General features: G+C 59.3%; 1 protein-coding gene across 1 annotated transcript in view; it reads left to right on the plus strand.

Annotated features, from left to right (window-relative positions):
• Positions 1–19,213, plus strand: part of THEMIS2 (thymocyte selection associated family member 2) — a 33,843-nt gene extending 14,630 nt beyond the window's left edge. Inside the window, exons 2-6 of the mRNA XM_075908698.2 lie at positions 3,049–3,189; positions 8,391–8,801; positions 11,181–12,232; positions 13,150–13,327; positions 16,899–19,213. Of these exons, the coding sequence (XP_075764813.2) occupies positions 3,049–3,189; positions 8,391–8,801; positions 11,181–12,232; positions 13,150–13,327; positions 16,899–16,996 (1,880 nt within the window). The 3' untranslated portion in view covers positions 16,997–19,213. The remainder of the gene's footprint in view (positions 1–3,048; positions 3,190–8,390; positions 8,802–11,180; positions 12,233–13,149; positions 13,328–16,898) is intronic.
• Positions 19,214–19,291: the final 78 nt, after the last annotated feature.

Genomic DNA, 19,291 nt, shown 5'->3' on the forward strand with positions numbered 1-19,291 from the left:
CACTTCTCTGCTCCTACTCACATCTCCGCTGCTTGTGCTCCCAAGGATCAGATTAGTCCTTCTGGTCACAGCATCCCTCCAGGAGATGAATTTCTCAGTTTTCATGGGTCAGATTTTTAGAGAAGTTGAAACTTTTTGCTGAAAACAGACACTTCTTGTGAACGAAATCTGGTTAGTACAAAAGGCGTTTTAACGGGTACGTTTTGCCTTGGCTTAGCTGTTCCCTGGAACAGGTGAGAGGTGCTTCTCCCCTGCCCCACACTGCACATACCCAGCCACAGACTCCATGTTTGAGGTGCTCTCAGATCACTCTGCTGGGTCAAAGGATGTGTCACTTTGCGGTGGCCCAAGAAGTATTTTGTCCCTTGTGGGGCTGAACCCTCAGTTCCTTGCTCCAGGATAATTTGCCAACTAGAACAGTGTTTTCCGAGGTGAGGCCACAGACAAATGCTTTGGGCCAAGGAGTAGGCTGGCCAGTGCCTCCAAATGGTCACGGCACCAGGGATGACCCAGAATGAGGGTCACACTCCGTCAAGGCAAGGTCCTGACTGGGACGGCGAGTAACTAATTCCATGCTGGTTACTGACGGAGGCAAGCATCCGAGCCAGTCACCTTGGGGTCACTTACATAATTGCTCATATGGGGGAGTTTTTACAGCTTTCTGGCCTCTGAATAAGGCTCTAGGAATGTCACCAGCTGGGCTGCGGGGAGCCAGGCTGGCTCCGCCAAAGCAGAACTCTGGGCTGGTCTCATGAATGGAGATGACTCAGCGTGAGAAAAATGAGTCAGAAGCTTCCCATCCGCTTTAAAATAGCCTGCGAGCCTCGTGCTCCCCTGCACGTAAGTAGGGCTGCTGGGTGTCCGTGTTTACCTCGGCAGGCTGGGATTTTTGCCTCCTGTCCGGTAAAAAAATTCAGAGAATCCCAGACACCTGAGATGTCCTAAAATGTCCTGAGCTGTCCGATATTTTCTTATTTTTTTTTCCCCCAGCCAGGAAGTGAAAATTCTGGGCACCTGGCAACCCTATACACACTCAGCGCCCGGCCTTCCCCCCGTCCCAAGCTCCCCCCTGGCTTCTAACACCCCCAGCGCCCCGACCCCAGCCCCCAAGCTTTCCTGGTTCTGCAAGGCTGCCGGCACAAAATGGCTGCTGGCCAAAAGACCAAGGGGAAGCAATGCTTCCCTTGGGTCTTAGTGCTCAACCGCTCCTCCGTTGCTATCCCTGCACTCACTCTTAAAGGGGACCTGCTGTTTTAATGCTGTTTTAGTTTGTGGGTTTTTTTTTTGCTTAATAAGTCTTGGAGTCCTTTTTTTTTCTCAACAACTTTCGTCTCCCCCCCCCTTTTTTTCCTTCAACAGAATTTTTTCTGGGTGTTTTTTTGGGGGAGGGGTATTCAGTATTTTTGTTTCAACCATCTGGCAACCCTACATAGGAGGAGCCGCGGGGCAGGCGGCCGCAGTGCTGGGAGCCAGCTTCAAGCACTTTATCACCCGGTCACTAGCAAGAGGAAGCTAGCCCCCTTCCCCCCCACCCCGCCTGCAGGCCACCTCCAATAGGGAAACAACTGCCGTCCCTGCAGGATGCCAGCGTCGCCCTGGCCATGCCACTTGCCGGGGCAGGGGCTGGCTCACGGGGTCCCAGCCTGTCTCAGTCTTGCCGCTGGCCGGAGGGGCCCCTGCCCTAGGTGCACAGGCTGATGGGCCTGGGGGCTCTCCGGCACCAGCCACAGCTGGGAGCCAGCAGGTTCTGGCTGCAGGGCGGGGAGTGAGGTGGGCCCAGCAGGTCTTGCCTGGGCACCTCACAGTTTCCAGGGCTTTCTCCTCAGAGCCCCGTGAGGCACGACAGCTCTCACTGCACTGCACTGAAGTCCAGAGAGACCACGATCCAGAACCCCAGAGGTCACTAGCACCCGAAGCCCACTGGAGTCAATGGGAGTTAGCACCCACGGCCCTTGGGGGCGCTGCTGTAGCCCGGGAAGGATTTCTAGTGAAATTTAGGTGGGGAAGGCTCGCCACGCTGACCAGAGATTCCAAATTTGTCCTCCCTATCCCAGGTTCCAGGCTGGTAGGAGGGTCCCACCTCTGGAGAGTCTGAGGGTCCAGAATGACCGTCAGACTTACAACCAGGATAGCCAAGTAAAGCAAGTTGGATTATTGCAGGGATTAAGGTGGCAAACACAACAGAGACTGGAGCACTGACTAGACAGCGCCATTGGCTCTCCCCTGTGGAGAACAGCAACAAACCTGGGCTGGTCTCATCACCTCGCAGGATTTCACATTCCCAGACGCTTCTTTCCGAAGGCCGCAGCCCCCTCTTCCTGGGGGACCTTGGTGCAGGTGGTGTCTGGGAAATGTAGAAGGAAGATTTAGAGTAAATGACGCGAGATGTAGAAATTGAAACGAGAACGGAGCTCGGTGTCTGACCTCGAGAGAGAACCGTGAGCACCCTGCAGTGGGCGCTCCAGGCCTGGCTGCCTTCGCTCCTAGGCCTTTAGCTCCTTGCTGGCGCCGGGATGACCAGCCTCCTAACCAAAGCTGGACTTTGCGCCTGAGATGTCTGTGGGTACCTACAGCTGATTGGCGATGATATCGGGGGACTATGAATAGGAGACTGTGGACTGACTCCTGGCACATGGAAAAGGCCGAAATCGTGCGGTTCGGTACCAGGAAATCTGTTCTGTACAGTTTTGGTTTTGGACTTCTCTCTGCTCACACAATATTGGGTCACAGCCCACCTGTGGCCAAAGGCCCAGCGGAGACTTTTGCGGCAGAAGTCTTTCATAATTCCCGCACACTTCAGAGAGACACAGCCAGGGTAAAATAACAAGAGAAATAGCCAAACGGGTTAGCCCTTCGTCACGCTGCTATTGCCAACGCTAATTCCGCCAGGCTCGCAGAAGGCCTGTAGCCTGGCGTTACTATAAAGAAAGGCTGGGTGGGAAAGCGAGATCTCAGCAGGCCACGCTGCCGTGGCTAGGGCCGGTGGCAGAGCACACTGGGCCCGGCGGCCAGGGAGGCTGGCTGTGACCCTGGCCTGTGTCCCCGCAGGGTCTGTGTACGAGATGAGCGGCAGCGAGTGCTGCTTGTCCACGGGCGACCTGGTGAAAATCATTGGCCTGCACCTCCAGAAGGTCACCTGCGAGGACCCAGAGACCGGGCTAGTGAGAGAGCTGCCTCTGAACTTCCCAGGTAATCTGAGCCGGCCCCGCGCCCCCGCCCCCATCCCCACGCCCGCCCCCACTCACCGCCCCCACCCCCACGCCCCCACCCCGCCGCTCCCGCCCCCACCCCCACGCCCGCCCCCACCCACCGCCCCCACCCTCACGCCCCCACCCCGCCGCCCCCGCCCCCACCCCCACGCCCGCCCCCACCCACCGCCCCCACCCCCACGCCCCCACCCCGCCGCCCCCGCCCCCACCCCCCTACCCCCACGCCCCCACGCCCCCACCCCGCCGCCCCCGCCCCCACCCCCCTACCCCCATGCCCCCACCCCCCCACCCACCCACCGCCCCCACCCCCACGCCCCTACCCCCCACCCCCACCCTCTCGACCCCGCCCCCACCCCCCCGCCCCCGCGCCCCCATCCCCACCCCCACGCCCGCCCCCACCCACCGCCCCCACCCCCATGCCCCCACCCCGCCGCCCCCGCCCCCGCCCCCACCCCCACGCCCGTCCCCACCCACCGCCCCCACCCCCACGCCCCCACGCCCCCACCCCCACCCCCCCACCCACCGCCCCCACCCCCACGCCCCCACCCACCGCCCCCACGCCCCCACCCCGCCGCCCCCGCCCCCACCCCCACACCCCTAACCCTACCCCCACGCCCCTACCCCCACCCCCACGCCCCTAGCCATCTGCCCCTGCCTCACACAACTCACAGACACCCCATGGCTTGCAGGCCAGCCACACCCCCACTCCCCTTCCCCCACTGCCACACCTCACTCAGGGTATGTCTACACTACAAAGTTAGTTCGAACTAACGGACGTTAGTTCGAACTAACTTTAATAGGTGCTACACTAGCGCTCCGCTAGTTCGAATTTGAATCGAACTAGCGGAGCGCTTAGTTCGAACTAGGTAAACCTCATTTTACGAGGACTAACGCCTAGTTCGAACTAGCTAGTTCGAACTAAGGGCTGTGTAGCCCTTTAGTTCGAACTAGTGGGAGGCTAGCCCTCCCCAGGTTTCCCTGGTGGCCACTCTGGCCAACACCAGGGAAACTCTATGCCCCCCTCCCGGCCCCGGACCCCTTAAAGGGGCACGGGCTGGCTACGGTGCCCGTGCCAGGTGCAAGCCTGCCAGCACCCAGCTAGCAGACCCTGCACCTGGCACGGCACAGAGCCACCCACCCGATGCCCCCCAGCCCACCCCCTCTTGCCGGGACCAGGCTGGCGGCTCCCGGGAGCTTGCCCTGGACCGCAAGAGGCGGGCACCTTCCTGGGCTAGTGCGGACATCGTGGACCTCGTCCACGATCTCCGCACTAGGCACAGGAAAGTGGCTGTCTAGGGCAGGAGAGCTGCCAGCCTGGCCACCCAGGACCAGGTGTGCATGAAAATCAAGGGGGTCCACTGAGACCCCCGACACTGAGCCCTGAGCTTACAATGGCCGTCCTGGGTCAGACCAAAGGTCCATCTAGCCCAGTAGCCTGTCTGCCAACAGCGGCCAACCCTAGGGACCCTGGAGGGGATGGACTGAAGACAATGACCAAGCCATTTGTCTCGTGCCATCCCTCTCCAGCCTTCCACAAACTTTGGGCAGGGACACCACTCCTACCCTCTGGCTAATAGGACTCCATGGACCCAACCTCCATCACTTTATCTCACTTCCCTTTAAACTCTGTTCTAGTTGTAGCCTTCACAGCCTCCTGCAGCAAGGAGTTCCACAGGTTAACTATTTGCTTTGTCAAGAAGAACAACTTTCTCTTACTAGTTTCAAGCCTGCTACCCATTCCTTTCCTTTGGTGTCCTCTAGTCCTTCTTTATGGGAACTCAGGAAGAACTTTTCTGAATGCACCCTCTCCACCCAACCCCTGCTTTTAGAGACCTCTATCCTGTCCCCCCTCCATCTCCTCTTTTCTAAGCTGAACAGTCCCAGTCTCTGTAGCCTTTCTTCATCTGGGACCTGTTCCCAACCCCTGATCATGTTAGTTGCCCTCCCCTCTCCCAGCCTTTCTCTTCCCCTCTCCCACCTCCTTTTCCCAGTCTCCCCCAGTTTTTTTCAATAAAGACAGAGTCAATGTTGGAAGGAACGTTATCTTTATTTTGTACATCAATAAGAAGGGGGGCTAAGGAAGGGTAAGTGGAAGGAGGTGAGGGAGGAATGGGGTACGAGCCCCCGATGGGGAGGACTGGGCTGGCTCTGCGGGCTTCTGGGGGTGGAAGCTCTCCTGCAGCCCCCCAATTACTCCCTCTCCCCAGATGGCAGCCTGCGGCAAGTGCAGCCGGGCTGATGGCCGAGTGGTGTGATGTGCCCAGTGTGGGCACTCCAAGCCAGAACTTCTTTGCAAGCGGGGCACCCCTTAGAACTGTGTGTCCGGGGTGGGGGTCGGGACCCTTTAAGCGCAGCCCTCGGCTAGCCTGAGACAGCATCTCCATGCTCTAAGTCCTCCTTTTATGCCCTGCCGGCACTGCTTCCGGCCATCCTTAAGCCCTGTTCAGAGTCCACTCAATGTGGACTTACTAGTTCGAACTAGCAAAACGCTAATTCGAACTAGTTTTTAGTTCTAGACGCGTTAGTTCGAACTAGCTTAGTTCGAATTAACTAATTCGAACTAAGTTAGTTCGAACTAGCGCTGTAGTGTAGACGTACCCCCAGGGCACCTTGCCCAGACCACACCCCATTCTCCCCTCCCCCATCCTAATGGCCTTGGAGAGTGGGGGTGGGCCAAAGGGCGAGGCTGCTTGTGGGGTGGGCTGTGGGGCGAGGCTGCTTGTGGGGCGAGGGGCGAGGCTGATTGTGGGGCGGGCTGTGGGGCGAGGCTGCTTGTGGGGCGAGAGGCGAGGCTGATTGTGGGGTGGGCTGTGGGGCGAGGCTGATTGTGGGGCGGGCTGTGGGGCGAGGCTGCTTGTGGGGCGAGGGGCGAGGCTGCTTGTGGGGTGGGCTGTGGGGTGAGGAGCAAGGCTGCTTGTGGGGCGAGGGGCGAGGCTGATTGTGGGGCGGGCTGTGGGGCGAGGCTGCTTGTGGGGCGAGAGGCGAGGCTGATTGTGGGGTGGGCTGTGGGGTGAGGCTGCTTGTGGGGCGAGAGGCGAGGCTGATTGTGGGGCGGGCTGTGGGGCGAGGCTGCTTGTGGGGCGAGAGGCGAGGCTGATTGTGGGGTGGGCTGTGGGGCGAGGCTGCTTGTGGGGCGAGAGGCGAGGCTGATTGTGGGGTGGGCTGTGGGGTGAGGCTGCTTGTGGGGCGAGAGGCGAGGCTGATTGTGGGGCGGGCTGTGGGGCGAGGCTGCTTGTGGGGCGAGAGGCGAGGCTGATTGTGGGGTGGGCTGTGGGGCGAGGCTGCTTGTGGGGCGAGAGGCGAGGCTGATTGTGGGGTGGGCTGTGGGGTGAGGCTGCTTGTGGGGCGAGAGGCGAGGCTGATTGTGGGGTGGGCTGTGGGGTGAGGCTGCTTGTGGGGCGAGAGGCGAGGCTGATTGTGGGGTGGGCTGTGGGGCAAGGCTGCTTGTGGGGTGGGCTGTGGGGTGAGGCTGCTTGTGGGGCGAGAGGCGAGGCTGATTGTGGGGTGGGCTGTGGGGCAAGGCTGCTTGTGGGCTGTGGGCTGTGGGGTGTGGGGCGGGCTGAGGGGCGAGGCTGCTTGTGGGGTGGGCTGTGGGCTGTGCGGTGCTGGGGCGAGACTGATTGTGGGACGAGGGGCGAGGCTGCTTGTGGGGTGAGGGGTGTGGGGCGGGCTGTGGGGTGAGGGGCGAGGCTGCTTGTGGGGTGGGCTGTGGGCTGTGGGGTGCTGGGGCGAGGCTGATTGTGGGGCGAGGGGCGAGGCTGCTTGTGGGCTGTGGGGTGTGGGGCGGGCTGTGGGGTGAGGGGCGAGGCTGCTTGTGGGGCGGGCTGTGGGGCGAGGGGCGAGGCTGCTTGTGGGGCGGGCTGTGGGCTGTGGGGTGCTGGGGCGAGGCTGATTGTGGGGTGAGGGGCGAGGCTGCTTGTGGGGTGGGCTGTGGGGTGTGGGGCGGGCTGTGGGGAGAGGGGCAAGGCTGCTTGTGGGGTGGGCTGTGGGGCGAGGCTGCTTGTGGGGTGGGCTGTGGCCTGTGGGGTGCTGGGGCGAGGCTGATTGTGGGGCGAGGGGCGAGGCTGCTTGTGGGCTGTGGGGTTGGGGCGGGCTGTGGGGTGAGGGGCGAGGCTGCTTGTGGGGCGGGCTGTGGGGTGAGGGGCGAGACTGCTTGTGGGGTGGGCTGTGGGGCGAGGGGCGAGGCTGCTTGTGGGCTGTGGGCTGTGGGGTGTGGGGCGGGCTGTGGGACGAGGGGCAAGGCTGCTTGTGGGGCAGGCTGTGGGGTGCTGGGGCGAGGCTGATTGTGGGGCGAGGGGCAAGGTTGCTTGTGGGCTGTAGGGTGTTGGGCGGGCTGTGGCGAGGGGCGAGGCTGCTTGTGGGGCGGGCTGTGGGGCGAGGGGCAAGGCTGCTTGTGGAGCAGGCTGTGGGGCGAGGGGCAAGGCTGCTTGTGGGGCGAGGCTGCTTGTGGGGCGAGGGGCGAGGCTGCTTGTGGGGCGGGCTGTGGGGCGAGGGGCAAGGCTGCTTGTGGGGCGGGCTGTGGGGCGAGGGGCAAGGCTGCTTGTGGGGCAGGCTGTGGGGCGAGGGGCAAGGCTGCTTGTGGGGCGGGCTGTGCGGCGAGGGGCAAGGCTGCTTGTGGGGCAGGCTGTGGGGCGAGGGGCAAGGCTGCTTGTGGGGCAGGCTGTGGGGCGAGGGGCAAGGCTGCTTGTGGGGCGGGCTGTGCGGCGAGGGGCAAGGCTGCTTGTGGGGCAGGCTGTGGGGCGAGGGGCAAGGCTGCTTGTGGGGCAGGCTGTGGGGCGAGGGGCAAGGCTGCTTGTGGGGCGGGCTGTGGGGCGAGGGGCAAGGCTGCTTGTGGGGCAGGCTGTGGGGCGAGGGGCAAGGCTGCTTGTGGGGCAGGCTGTGGGGCGAGGGGCAAGGCTGCTTGTGGGGCGGGCTGTGGGGCGAGGCTGCTTGTGGGGCGCTGGGGTGAGGCAGCCCCTCACCTAGACGCTGCAGGGATCTGGGCGAGGCCCTGGCTCCATGGAGGACCCTGGTTCCCGGGCTGCCGCCTGGCCAGGGTTTCCTGGGACCGTCCTTTGGGGCGTCTGTCCGGGGAGGCCGGCCCGGGGCTGGAGCCCACGGCCGGCTGTCTGGTGATCCGGGCTCAGACCCGCCCCAGGCCCGGCAGCCCCGCTACCACGAGCTTCCTCTGACCTCTCGCAGGGCGTTTCCAGCCCAGCCCAGCCCCGCTGCCCTCCTGCAGCCTGCGGGAGCTCGCCAGCACCCTGCCAGCGGGGCCCCGGGCCGCGTCCTTCTCCTTCACCTCGGCGGCCGACCTGACTGTGGACAGGCAGCTTGTCCCCCAGGGCCAGCCCATCCGCCTGCTGTCCGTGGACGTGCACCGGGGCCAGGAGCTCGCCAGCTGCGTGACCGCCGGGCGGGACGGGCAGCATCGCTTCTGCCTCCCCTTCTCCCTCCAGGGCCAGTTCTCTGCCCACTGGGAGCCGCAGGGCTACACGCTGAGCCAGGTGCTGCAGTCGGACGTCCTGAGGGGCCAGCGCCTGGACTGCCCGGCCCTGCCTGGCCGCGCCCTGCGCCTCTGCCCCGTGTACGAAGTGGAGGGCATCATGCACCGTGAGTCCCGCCCGATGCAGCCGGGGCTGCCACGCGTGGGAGTGGGACGGGGCAGAGGGAACCAGCTGGTTGGAGCAGTGTCTGTGTAGGCCCCGGCACCGGGAGTCCCGGGGGGGGCCCAGCCCTTCTCTTGTGCCCGAGGGGGGGGCAGCTCTTCTCTTGTGCCGGGGGGGAGCCCAGCCCTTCTCTTGTGCCCGAGGGGGGGGGCAGCTCTTCTCTTGTGCGGGGGGGGGGGAGCCCAGCCCTTCTCTTGTGCCCGAGGGGGGGGGCAGCTCTTCTCTTGTGCCGCGGGGGAGCCCAGCCCTTCTCTTGTGCCCGAGGGGGGGGCAGCTCTTCTCTTGTGCCGGGGGGGAGCCCAGCCCTTCTCTTGTGCCCGAGGGGGGGGCAGCTCTTCTCTTGTGCCGGGGGGGGCCCAGCCCTTCTCTTGTGCCGGGGGGGAGCCCAACCCTTCTCTTGTGCCCGAGGGGGGGGGCAGCTCTTCTCTTGTGCGGGGGGGGGGAGCCCAGCCCTTCTCTTGTGCCCGAGGGGGGGGGCAGCTCTTCTCTTGTGCCGGGGGGGAGCCCAGCCCTTCTCTTGTGCCCGAGGGGGGGGCAGCTCTTCTCTTGTGCGGGGGGGGGGAGCCCAGCCCTTCTCTTGTGCCCGAGGGGGGGGGCAGCTCTTCTCTTGTGCCGGGGGGGAGCCCAGCCCTTCTCTTGTGCCCGAGGGGGGGGGCAGCTCTTCTCTTGTGCCGGGGGGGAGCCCAGCCCTTCTCTTGTGCCCGAGGGGGGGGGCAGCTCTTCTCTTGTGCCGGGGGGGAGCCCAACCCTTCTCTTGTGCCCGAGGGGGGGGGCAGCTCTTCTCTTGTGCCGGGGGGGAGCCCAACCCTTCTCTTGTGCCCGAGGGGGGGGGGCAGCTCTTCTCTTGTGCCGGGGGGGAGCCCAGCCCTTCTCTTGTGCCCGAGGGGGGGGGCAGCTCTTCTCTTGTGCCGGGGGGGAGCCCAACCCTTCTCTTGTGCCCGAGGGGGGGGGCAGCTCTTCTCTTGTGCCGGGGGGGAGCCCAGCCCTTCTCTTGTGCCCGAGGGGGGGGCAGCTCTTCTCTTGTGCGGGGGGGAGCCCAGCCCTTCTCTTGTGCCCGAGGGGGGGGGCAGCTCTTCTCTTGTGCCGGGGGGGGGAGCCCAGCCCTTCTCTTGTGCCCGAGGGGGGGGCAGCTCTTCTCTTGTGCGGGGGGGGGAGCCCAGCTCTTCTCTTGTGCGGGGGGGGGGAGCCCAGCCCCAGACCAATCAGGGTCTGTGGGTGGGGAAGCATGGATGTATCCTGGCCCCACCCCTTCTGTCTGAGACCCCGCCCCTTCCAGGGCAGCCGGGGCCACATTAAAAATTTCGGACGTGGCCACTGGTCAGAAATCATTGCCCACCCCTGCGTTAGCAGCTGACTCTGACCCGGCTGAAATCTGCTGGGGCTGACGAAGCTGCAGCCCCAGTGCTGGCGAGGGCCTGGCCTGGCAGCGCATCCCTGGTCCATCCATGCAGGCGGGGGGCAGGTGGCAGCCCTGCACAGCTCACTGAAAGGGACAGTTCTGGGTTCCCCGGGTCGCCCTCGGCCAGGGAGCCCAGCAGGCCCCTTGGGGCCGCTCGCCTGAGCATCTGCACAGTCTGTAGCTGACATTCTGGCTACTCACATAGGTGGGGCCACGGGTACCACGACCTGTCACCCTGAGCCCTGCCCACGGCTCCCCACGGGCGACTGGCTGTCCATGGGGTCTGTGCAGCACATGGCCATGGCCTTGGCCGTGCCCCCCAGGCCCCATTCGCATCTGCTGTCTCACTGGGCTGTCAACATGCTTGTAGCCACGTGGGCTCCACTGGCGCTCGCAGCTGGAACTGTCCTAAAACGCCGCAGCCCAGAGTGCCACTGGCCTCAAACACCACCGCACCCACTTCCCAGGGCTGGTGCCATTGGGCCTTGCCTTCAGGCCCAGCCCAGGAGGCTGACCGTGGCCACGGGGAGCCCGTCACAGGGGAAAGCCCCAGCACTTGGGAGTGGCAGACGGGTCTCTGTGCACGGGGGCCAGGGAGACACGACACGCAATGTGCCCGTGTCCCATCAGTGGCACAGGGCCCCTGTGGGCCAGTCCAGCTCGGGAACTTTAGCTCCTGCTCCATCGGCTCCCGGCGCCAGAGCCCCTGTTGGTTCCCCGGGGCAGGAGGACTGCTGTCCTGCTGAGACGTGACCAGGGCCTCCTGCCAGAAGCTCAGCCGGGGAGAGCAGCTCTGCAGACTCGGGGTCTCCCTGGCTGTTGTCGGAAACTCGTGGGGTCTGACTCCCAGCTTCGCCGTGCTGGGTCGGGGGGAGACGTGGCTGGGCTGGGGCTGCTGGCTCTCACCGAGGCATCTCCCGGCAGTGCGGAAGGAGGTGGTGAAAATCCCCTCCACCCTGGAAGTGGACGTGGAGGACGTCACCGAGGCATCTCAGCACATCAACTTCATCAAGCCGCTGCTGCTGAGCGAGGTCCTGGGGCTGGAGGAGGCCTTCCCCAGGCAGGCCGAGATCCTGGAGGGTCCTGGGTACCCGCCCATCTTTGAGAACGACTGGATTCCCCGCCTGCACAAGGGGCAGAAGATCCAAATCCACGGCGTGTCCTGTGCCTGGAGGGTCCTGGCCTCATCCTGCAAGGGCAGGAAGGGCTCCCGGCACTTCCTGCTCTCCAGCACTTACCAGGGCAAGTTCCGGAGGCGCCCCCAGGAGTTCCCCACGGTCCTTGACCTGACAGCGACTCTGAGGAGCAGCCCGGGCCTGCACGTGGTGGTGACCAAGGACTGTGAGAACCCCGAGGAGGAGCTGCCGTCTCTCAGCGTGGGCGACCGGCTGGAGGTGCTGCGCTTGGCCACGGCCCAGGTGCGCCAGCAGGGGCAGCCCATGTCCATCGAAGTGCTCCTGTGCAGCAGGCGCATCGAGGAGGATGAGGAGAGCGAACCGGTCATGCTGCCGCTGCACATGGAAGGCGGCTTCGTGGAAGAGCTCAGCGACAACCGGCGCTACAGCCTCCTCGAGGTCGTGCAGCAGCTTCAGCTGCCCTGCGAGGTCAAGGTGGCCTCCAAGGACCCTTCCCTGGCCAATGACGTCCTGGGCTCCTTCTCCGCCCTGCGGCTGGAAGCACAAATCACGGAGCCCTTTGTAGTGACCAGCTTGTGCGAGGAGCCGTCAGTGAGCTTCCAGATCCCGCCCCGCTGGCTGGACATGGCCCTGTTCTTCACCGAGGAGCCTGCCCCGGCGCGCGGCCCCCTGACAGACAGCTCCACCGTCGAAGCGCTGGCTGAGTCCTTTTATTTTCATTTGCTAAAGCTGATGCCAGGCAGCGCCGCTCCCCCCCCACGGCCCCCGAAGAGACGGGACGTCAAGGGCAATGCCGGCCCCCAGCTACCCAGCGCCACCAAGAGCCCTGCGAAACCAAAGGTACCGACCTGATCCTTCTGGGGGGGGGGGTGCCTCCTTGTGTGGCTGCATGTTCCCGTGTAGGGGTGTGTGTGTGTGTGATGCCTGAATGGATGCGTGTCTGTCCATGTGGATGCATGTGATATGTGATGCGTGAGCAGATGTGTGTACCCATGTAGATGTGTGTGCTATGTGTGTGCCCATGTGGATGCATGTGATGTGTGTGCAGATGCGTGTGTGCCCCTGTAGATGTGTGTGTCTGTGTGATGCCTGTGTGGATGCATGTGCCCATGCGGATGCATGTGATATGTGATACACGTGTGGATAGGTATGTACCCATGTAGATGTGTGTATGCATGTGGTATGTGGATATGTGTGTGTGGCTGCGTGTGCCTGTGTCATGCTTGAATGGATGTGTGAATGCATGTGATATGTGATACGTGTGCGGATATGTGTGTACCCATGTAGATGTGTGTGCCCGTATGGATGTGTGTGTGTGTGTGTGTGTGTGTGTGTGTGCCTGTGTGATGCCGGAATGGACGCATGTGCCCATGTGGATGCATGTGATGCGAGTGCGGATATGTGTGTACCCGTGTGGATGCGTGTGATGTGTGTGCGGATATGTGTATACCCATGTGGATGTGTGTGATGCTTTAGTTGCCTATCCCCCTTCTGGAGGCTGAGCCAGGAACCCCTCGACTGCCCCAGAGGCGGCCTCAGCCAGGCAGCAGGCGCAGGAGGAGCTGGGAAAGGGGAACCCTGCAGAGGCTGGGGGTCCTTGGTGACCACCCTACTTCCTTGCAGGGGTGTCCACGGGGGACAGGTTTCCCTGGGACCGTTCCCAGGGCTTGCGGGCCGTCCACCCTGCTCTCAGCATCTTCAGCAGCCTGAGCTGCAGCCTTTATGTTTAGATTCCGTCTTATTCCCCTTCCCATTAGCCGCTGCCTCATCTGTCCACCTCGCCGCACGCCCGCGAGGCGCCTGAGCTGCCATGCTCCAAGCCCAGGCACGAGCGGCGTCCCCTGGCTGTCCACAGCACCCCGAACGAGTACGCGCCCCATCAGACTGGCTTGCAGAGGACTCCCCCGCCCACCAAACCCTTCAAAGAGGCCAGAGGTGAGACTGTCCTGCCAACGGGGGAGGGGGGAAAGAGGGCATTTGGGCCCAGCCAGTCAAAGGAGCCCGGGGCTCCTGACCACCCCAGCTGCTACTGCAGTGGCCAGAGCCCCGGGCTCTTTCCAGCAACTCTGAGGGCTGGTGGGGGGTGCTGCTGCCAGGCAGCACTGAAGGCTGGTTCCCCAGGCCCGCCCCTTATGGGAGCATGGAACCCCCCCCCACACACACACACACACACTTTGCCCAGGGGCCCACGGAGACTCCCAGCTCCCCTACGCCCGCTAGACTTGCTGCTGTAGCACTACGTGTGCGAAGACAATGCTCAGCCTAACGCACGGGGGCAAAACTGTTAGGACTAAGCTGACAAAGCTAAGGCGAAACGTAGGCTGGAAATGTTCCTGATGGCGTGACCTGCTGGGCTGTGACGTGGGGCCCCATTGCTGGGGCTGCAGTATTGGACACAACTCGGAGTGGGAGCCAGGAGCTGGGACTGGGGAGTACTTGACCACTGGAGGTATTAGGGGGCCCCTGCCTCTGCAGCATCAGCTTTCTGGAGCCTACCAACCTGCTTGACCAAGAAAAGGAAAAAGCACTTTGCGAAATGTTGGGCTGCCTGGCACTTTGTCCTGCTGCAAAGGGTTCCCATGGACCTGCTTTGCATTATTAGTAAAATATTTAGTTAAATTGTTTTACCACAAAAATTGGAAAGGAAGAATAAATTCTGACTTTTTTTGCCACTGAGTGCAATAAAATGAACGTGGTCCAGGGTTTTCCCCTCACCACCCTTTTTTCAGTCAGTAATGTTTCAGCTCTTCAACTTTGGAAAAGTTGCCATGTAACAGAATGACAACTTCCTTTCTCCTTTCGTCCCCAGTAACTTTTCTCAAGTTGGAGATTTGACAACTTTCAGAGAAAAGGGAGAAAAAATCGAATCCTTAATTCTTATTCATTTTGCTGCATTCAGTGACAAAATAACAGAGAGAAAAAAAATGGTCTCAAATTATTTCAAAAATTAAAATGAAAATTTTAATTTGAAAATAAATTAAATAACTATTATTTAGAAATGTTTTGTTGACAAAAATATTTTTTTCCATGGGATGTTGTTTTCCACAAAACATTTTCAGCAGAATTTTTTGATCTGTTCTAGTGTCTGAGGGATCCATGTTGGTACAGATGCAATACTACCAAATGCATCAAGGCCAGGGCATGTCAAACCCCAAATTAGTGAGACCATATGGCGACTATATTAAGAACATAAGAACGGCCGTACTGGGTCAGACCAAAGGTCCATCTAGCCCAGTATCCTGTCTGCCGACAGTGGCCAGCACCAGGTGCCCCAGAGGGGGTGGACCGAAGACAATGATCAAGCGATTTGTCTCCTGCCATCCCTCTCCAGCCTCTGACAAACAGAGGCCAAGGACACCATTTTATCCCCTGGCTAATAGCCTTTTATGGACCTGACCTCCATGAAATTATCTAGCTTCTCTTTAAACTCTATTATAGTCCCAGCCTTCACAGCCTCCTCTGGCAAGTCTATTCTCCCAAAGGGAAAACCAGACACCTCCGATCTTTTCCACGTGTGTGCGGAGTGCAGCATGTGCAAATGTGCACCATCAGTAGAAACAACAACCCTCGCTGTGGGCACTTAGCTGGGTGTCATTTGAATCGCTCCTGAGCAGCTGCACAAGCACCTACCCCATGGAGCTAAGACCTGCCTGCACCAGGTCTTCACAGTGCTGAGCCAAGCCCCTCTCTTCACCCATCCCCCCTCCTCTCTCATGCAGGTAGGGCCGGCCTGTGGCCCCCCCGCCACCCACCCATGTGGGCTGGCAATGCCACATGGCCCTTCACCCCACACATGCCCCCAACACCTCACTAGGGGGTCACTCACACGCTGGTTTTTGGCAAACCCGCCAAGTGATGAGTTGTCAAATGGGACGAACGCGTCAGGCTGGCTGGGACTGGGTTTAGAAACGGGTCTATTCTGGCCACAGCGGTACAGCTGCTTAGCATGGGCCACATGGCAATTTTGGCCGTAATGCCTGTGTCTCTGGTCCCGCTGTGTAAAACAGGAACCCTATCCCCACCTGTCACCTCACTGAGGCTGTCCGGGCAAGTGACGTTCATTCTAATGCTTCCTAACGAGAGTGCTCGATTTCGCAACTTTCACCTTCTTTGTTAACATAGTGCAAAAAGGAATCAGGCTCTCGCCTTAATTCAGGCAGCACACGCAGAAGGGGTGAACATGCCTGTGCAGAGAAGGAAGCTATGATCATAGAAGCAAATCTCATGCCTGAGGGTGTGAACCGATCTCTGCCTGGTCTGGAAAGGCTGTGCCTTACCTCCAACAGCACCCGGCAGCTGGTGCTAGGGCCACTGCACTAGTTGGTTCATCATCCCCCTGGCCACTGACTGATGCAAGGCACCAGTTGGGCTGGATCGTTGGTCTGGCTGAGCTCAACACATCCTGGCTGTGTCTACACTGGGCCACTTATTCTGGAAAATCAGCCGCTTTTCCGGAATAAGCTGCGAGCTGTCTACACTGGCCTTTGAATTTCCGGAAAAGCAACGACGCTCTACTGTACAAAATCAGCCGCTATTCCGGAAAAACTATTCTACTCCCGCTCGGGCATAAGTCCTTATTCTGGAACACTGTTCCGGAAAAGGGCCAGTGTAGACAGCCCAGTAGTCTTTTCCGGAAAAAAGCCCCAATCGCGCTCAGGGCTCTTTTCCGGAAAAGCACGTCTACATTGGCCACAGACGCTTTTCCGGAAAAAGGGCTTTTCTAGAAAAGCAGCCTGCCAATGTAGACGCTCCTTTTCCGGAAATACTTATAACGAAAACTATTCTGTTTTAAGCATTTCCGGAAATTCATGCCACTGTAGACACAGCCGTTGTGTTCTTAGCAACATACACCCACACGTGCTTGCTTTGTGTGATGCTCAGGTAAACGTGTTACGCTTGCATCAGCCGGTCCCTCAGCACTGGCAGGGAAGGCGAGTCAGAATCTGCCTCTCCAGGGTAGACACGCTCTGGGTCCATCAATGGCTGTTAGCCAGGATGGGCAGGGATGGGGTCCCTGGCCTCTTTGCCAGAAGCCAGGAATGGGCAACAGTGGCGGGATCGCTGTTCTGTTCATTCAGACTGCCGGGCCAGCAGGACCTTGGTGTGACCCAGCCTGGTTGTTCCTGGGCAGTGCTCACCAACCAGTAGATCCAGGTAGATCTTGGAGCCTCTGACAGCTGATACTGATTGGTTTGGCTTCGAGGGTCCCCCTGCTGCTCCTGCTCAGAGCTTCAGAGTCGAGGCTCCTAGGAGCCTCCTGCCTGTAGTGCAAGATGGCGGAGACAGGAGGGAGCTGACATCACTCTGTCCCTCTCGCCCGTACCCCATCTTCACAGAGTGAGGGGCGGGGGCAGGAATATTTGGGTTTGAGGTAGATCCTGGACTGACAAATTCAAAAAGTGATCTTGTGCTTATAAAGGTTGGAGACCACTGCTCTAGGGTGGCTATAGCCCGACCAAATGCTGTCACAGTGCCCACCTGACTTTCTCTTTCCTTGTCCTTTTAGATGCAAATGCCAGTGATGACTCTGACCATGACTATGAACTAGTTGAAGACGACTTTATACAAACAGTTCATAAGATGAAGCAGTTTGTCTTTCACTAATAGGACTCCAGCCTAGAGGCCAGGCCAAGAAGCCAGCCAATGGCCAAACCACTCCCAGATCTTTAACTGAGCAAGGGGAACTTGCAGAAGCTAAATGCAGAGCTGAGTCCTATGAAGTGATTTCCAGCTCCCCTTGCCTTTGAGGTGCAGCCTGAGAAGACAGCAGGGGCCCAGCGGTCACTGCTTCATTGTGCCACAAGCAAGCTCACACATTCCCATACCTGTCCCCTATGTACTAAAGCACAGGAAAGCTAGTCCTGCAGCAGCATGACAACTGGGGTGTGCAGGGCTCTCCTGCTCTAGGACACTTCAGCAGTGACCCCAAGACAAGATGTGTTGGGAACAGCCGTAGGGGCTGCCCAAAAGATTCATCCCATTCTGACCCCGTGAACCCACTGTAACCTGCTAGGATGTGGTGGTGCTACAGGCTCTTTCTACATTTATACTTGGCCCGACCCACTTTAATCCCGAGTTGCAAGGAAGGAGCTGGCAATGCACCCCGCTGGAGCCTCACACTCTGAACGCTTTTGTTTTGGGGTTTACCACCACAGGCCTCTGCCTCATTCAGAGCACAGGTCAGATGCGACAGTGTAGTGAATGAAGCTCCTGTCTGAAGGAGCCCTGCCTTGTTTGATCCAGAAGCTAGAAGGCAGGTAATAGCAAATGAAACAGGGAACATGTAGCTGAAGCAGCTGGCTGCTGTCCCAGAAAACAATTCCACTCCCACCTCTATCTGATAGTTCCTCCTTCACGCTGGGCAAATCACTTAAAAATCAGACTTCTCCGAGAGGGTCACTAAGCCTTCCTCATGCTCTGGGTGCCCAACATGACACACGGGCTCTCTCCTGTCTGTAGTCAGTGGGAGCTGTGAACATACAGGCTGTGTGTACACTGGCATGATTTTGCATAAAAACTTTCTGCTCGTCTACACTGGCGGGCAGTTCTTGCGTGAGGACACGGACGTTCTAAAGTAAGAAATCAGGGCTTCTTGTGCAAGAACTATGATGCTCCCCCTCAGGAATAAGCCCCTCTTGCGCAACTGTTCTTGCGCAAGAGGCCAATGTAGACAGGCAACATGAATTTCTTGCACAAGAACGCCCAATGGTTAAAATGGCCTTCAGAGCTTTCTTGCACAAGAGAGCATCTACACTGGCACGGATGCTCTTGTGCAAAAGCACATCTCTTGCACAAAGGCATATGCCAGTGTAGACGCTCTCTTGCGCAAATACTCTAACACAAAAACTCTTGCGTTAAAGAGTATTTGCTCAAGGTCATGCCAATGTAGACATGCCCCAAAGAAATACAAAAGCACAAAGTTCTGAGAAGGAAAATCAGGCCCATGGCATCCACACTTGGGCACCTAATCATTTTGGCCTTAAACTCTGTTACAGATCACCTTCAAAGTTCTTTACCATTTGGTAATTTGCACCATTCAGATGCTCCAGTAATGAATGCCACTGGGAAAATGTCTTATTCTGTATGGCTACATCTAGACTGGCATGATTTTCTGCAAATGCTTTTAACGGAAAACTTTTCCGTAAATGCTTTTAACAGAAAAGAGCGTCTAGATCGGCACGGACACTTTTCCGCAAAAGCACTTTTTGCGGAAATAGCATCTGTGCCAATCTAGACGTGCTTTTGCGCAAAAAAGCCCGATCGCCATTTTCGCTATCAGGGCTTTTTTGCGCAAAACAAATCTGAGCTGTCTACACTGGCCCTTTTGCGCAAAAGGACTTTTGCCCGAATGGGAGCAGCATGGTATTTCTGCAAAAAGCACTGATTTCTTACATGAGATTGTCAGTGTTCTTGCGGAAATTCAAGCAGCCAGTGTAGACAGCTGGCAAGTTTTTCTGCAAAAGCAGCTGCTTTTGCGGAAAAACTTGCCAGTCTAGACATAGCCTGTAGGTTTTGGATAGGATGCAATAAATAAGCCTGAGGCCCCACACTGAATGAGGATAAGAAGATACGGACTAAGAACCCATGCAGTGAGCATTATCCACTGAACAAGGCATGGAGCCTCTGGAAAAAAAGTCATATAAATAATAATGATGATAGGTAAGCACAAGGGGGCTGAAGCAAAGTTTATATAGGCAACCAAATTCTGGTGTTTCCTAAATATTAGTGTATTTTAATAAAGACAAAAATTCTTGAGCATTATATTTCGTTTCTGAACTTTCTACTGTATTCACATTTTTTGTGAAAGTTTCACCCTTTAAAAAAGTTCACTCAAAGGCCTCATGCATTTTCCGCAGTAGTGGGAGAAAGTACAGGATCTGTTTATTCAACTCGGGGAAA

The sequence above is a fragment of the Pelodiscus sinensis genome, chromosome 26, assembly GCF_052426305.1.
Source record: "Pelodiscus sinensis isolate ZL-2025 chromosome 26, ASM5242630v1, whole genome shotgun sequence".
NCBI lineage: Eukaryota > Metazoa > Chordata > Testudines > Trionychidae > Pelodiscus > Pelodiscus sinensis.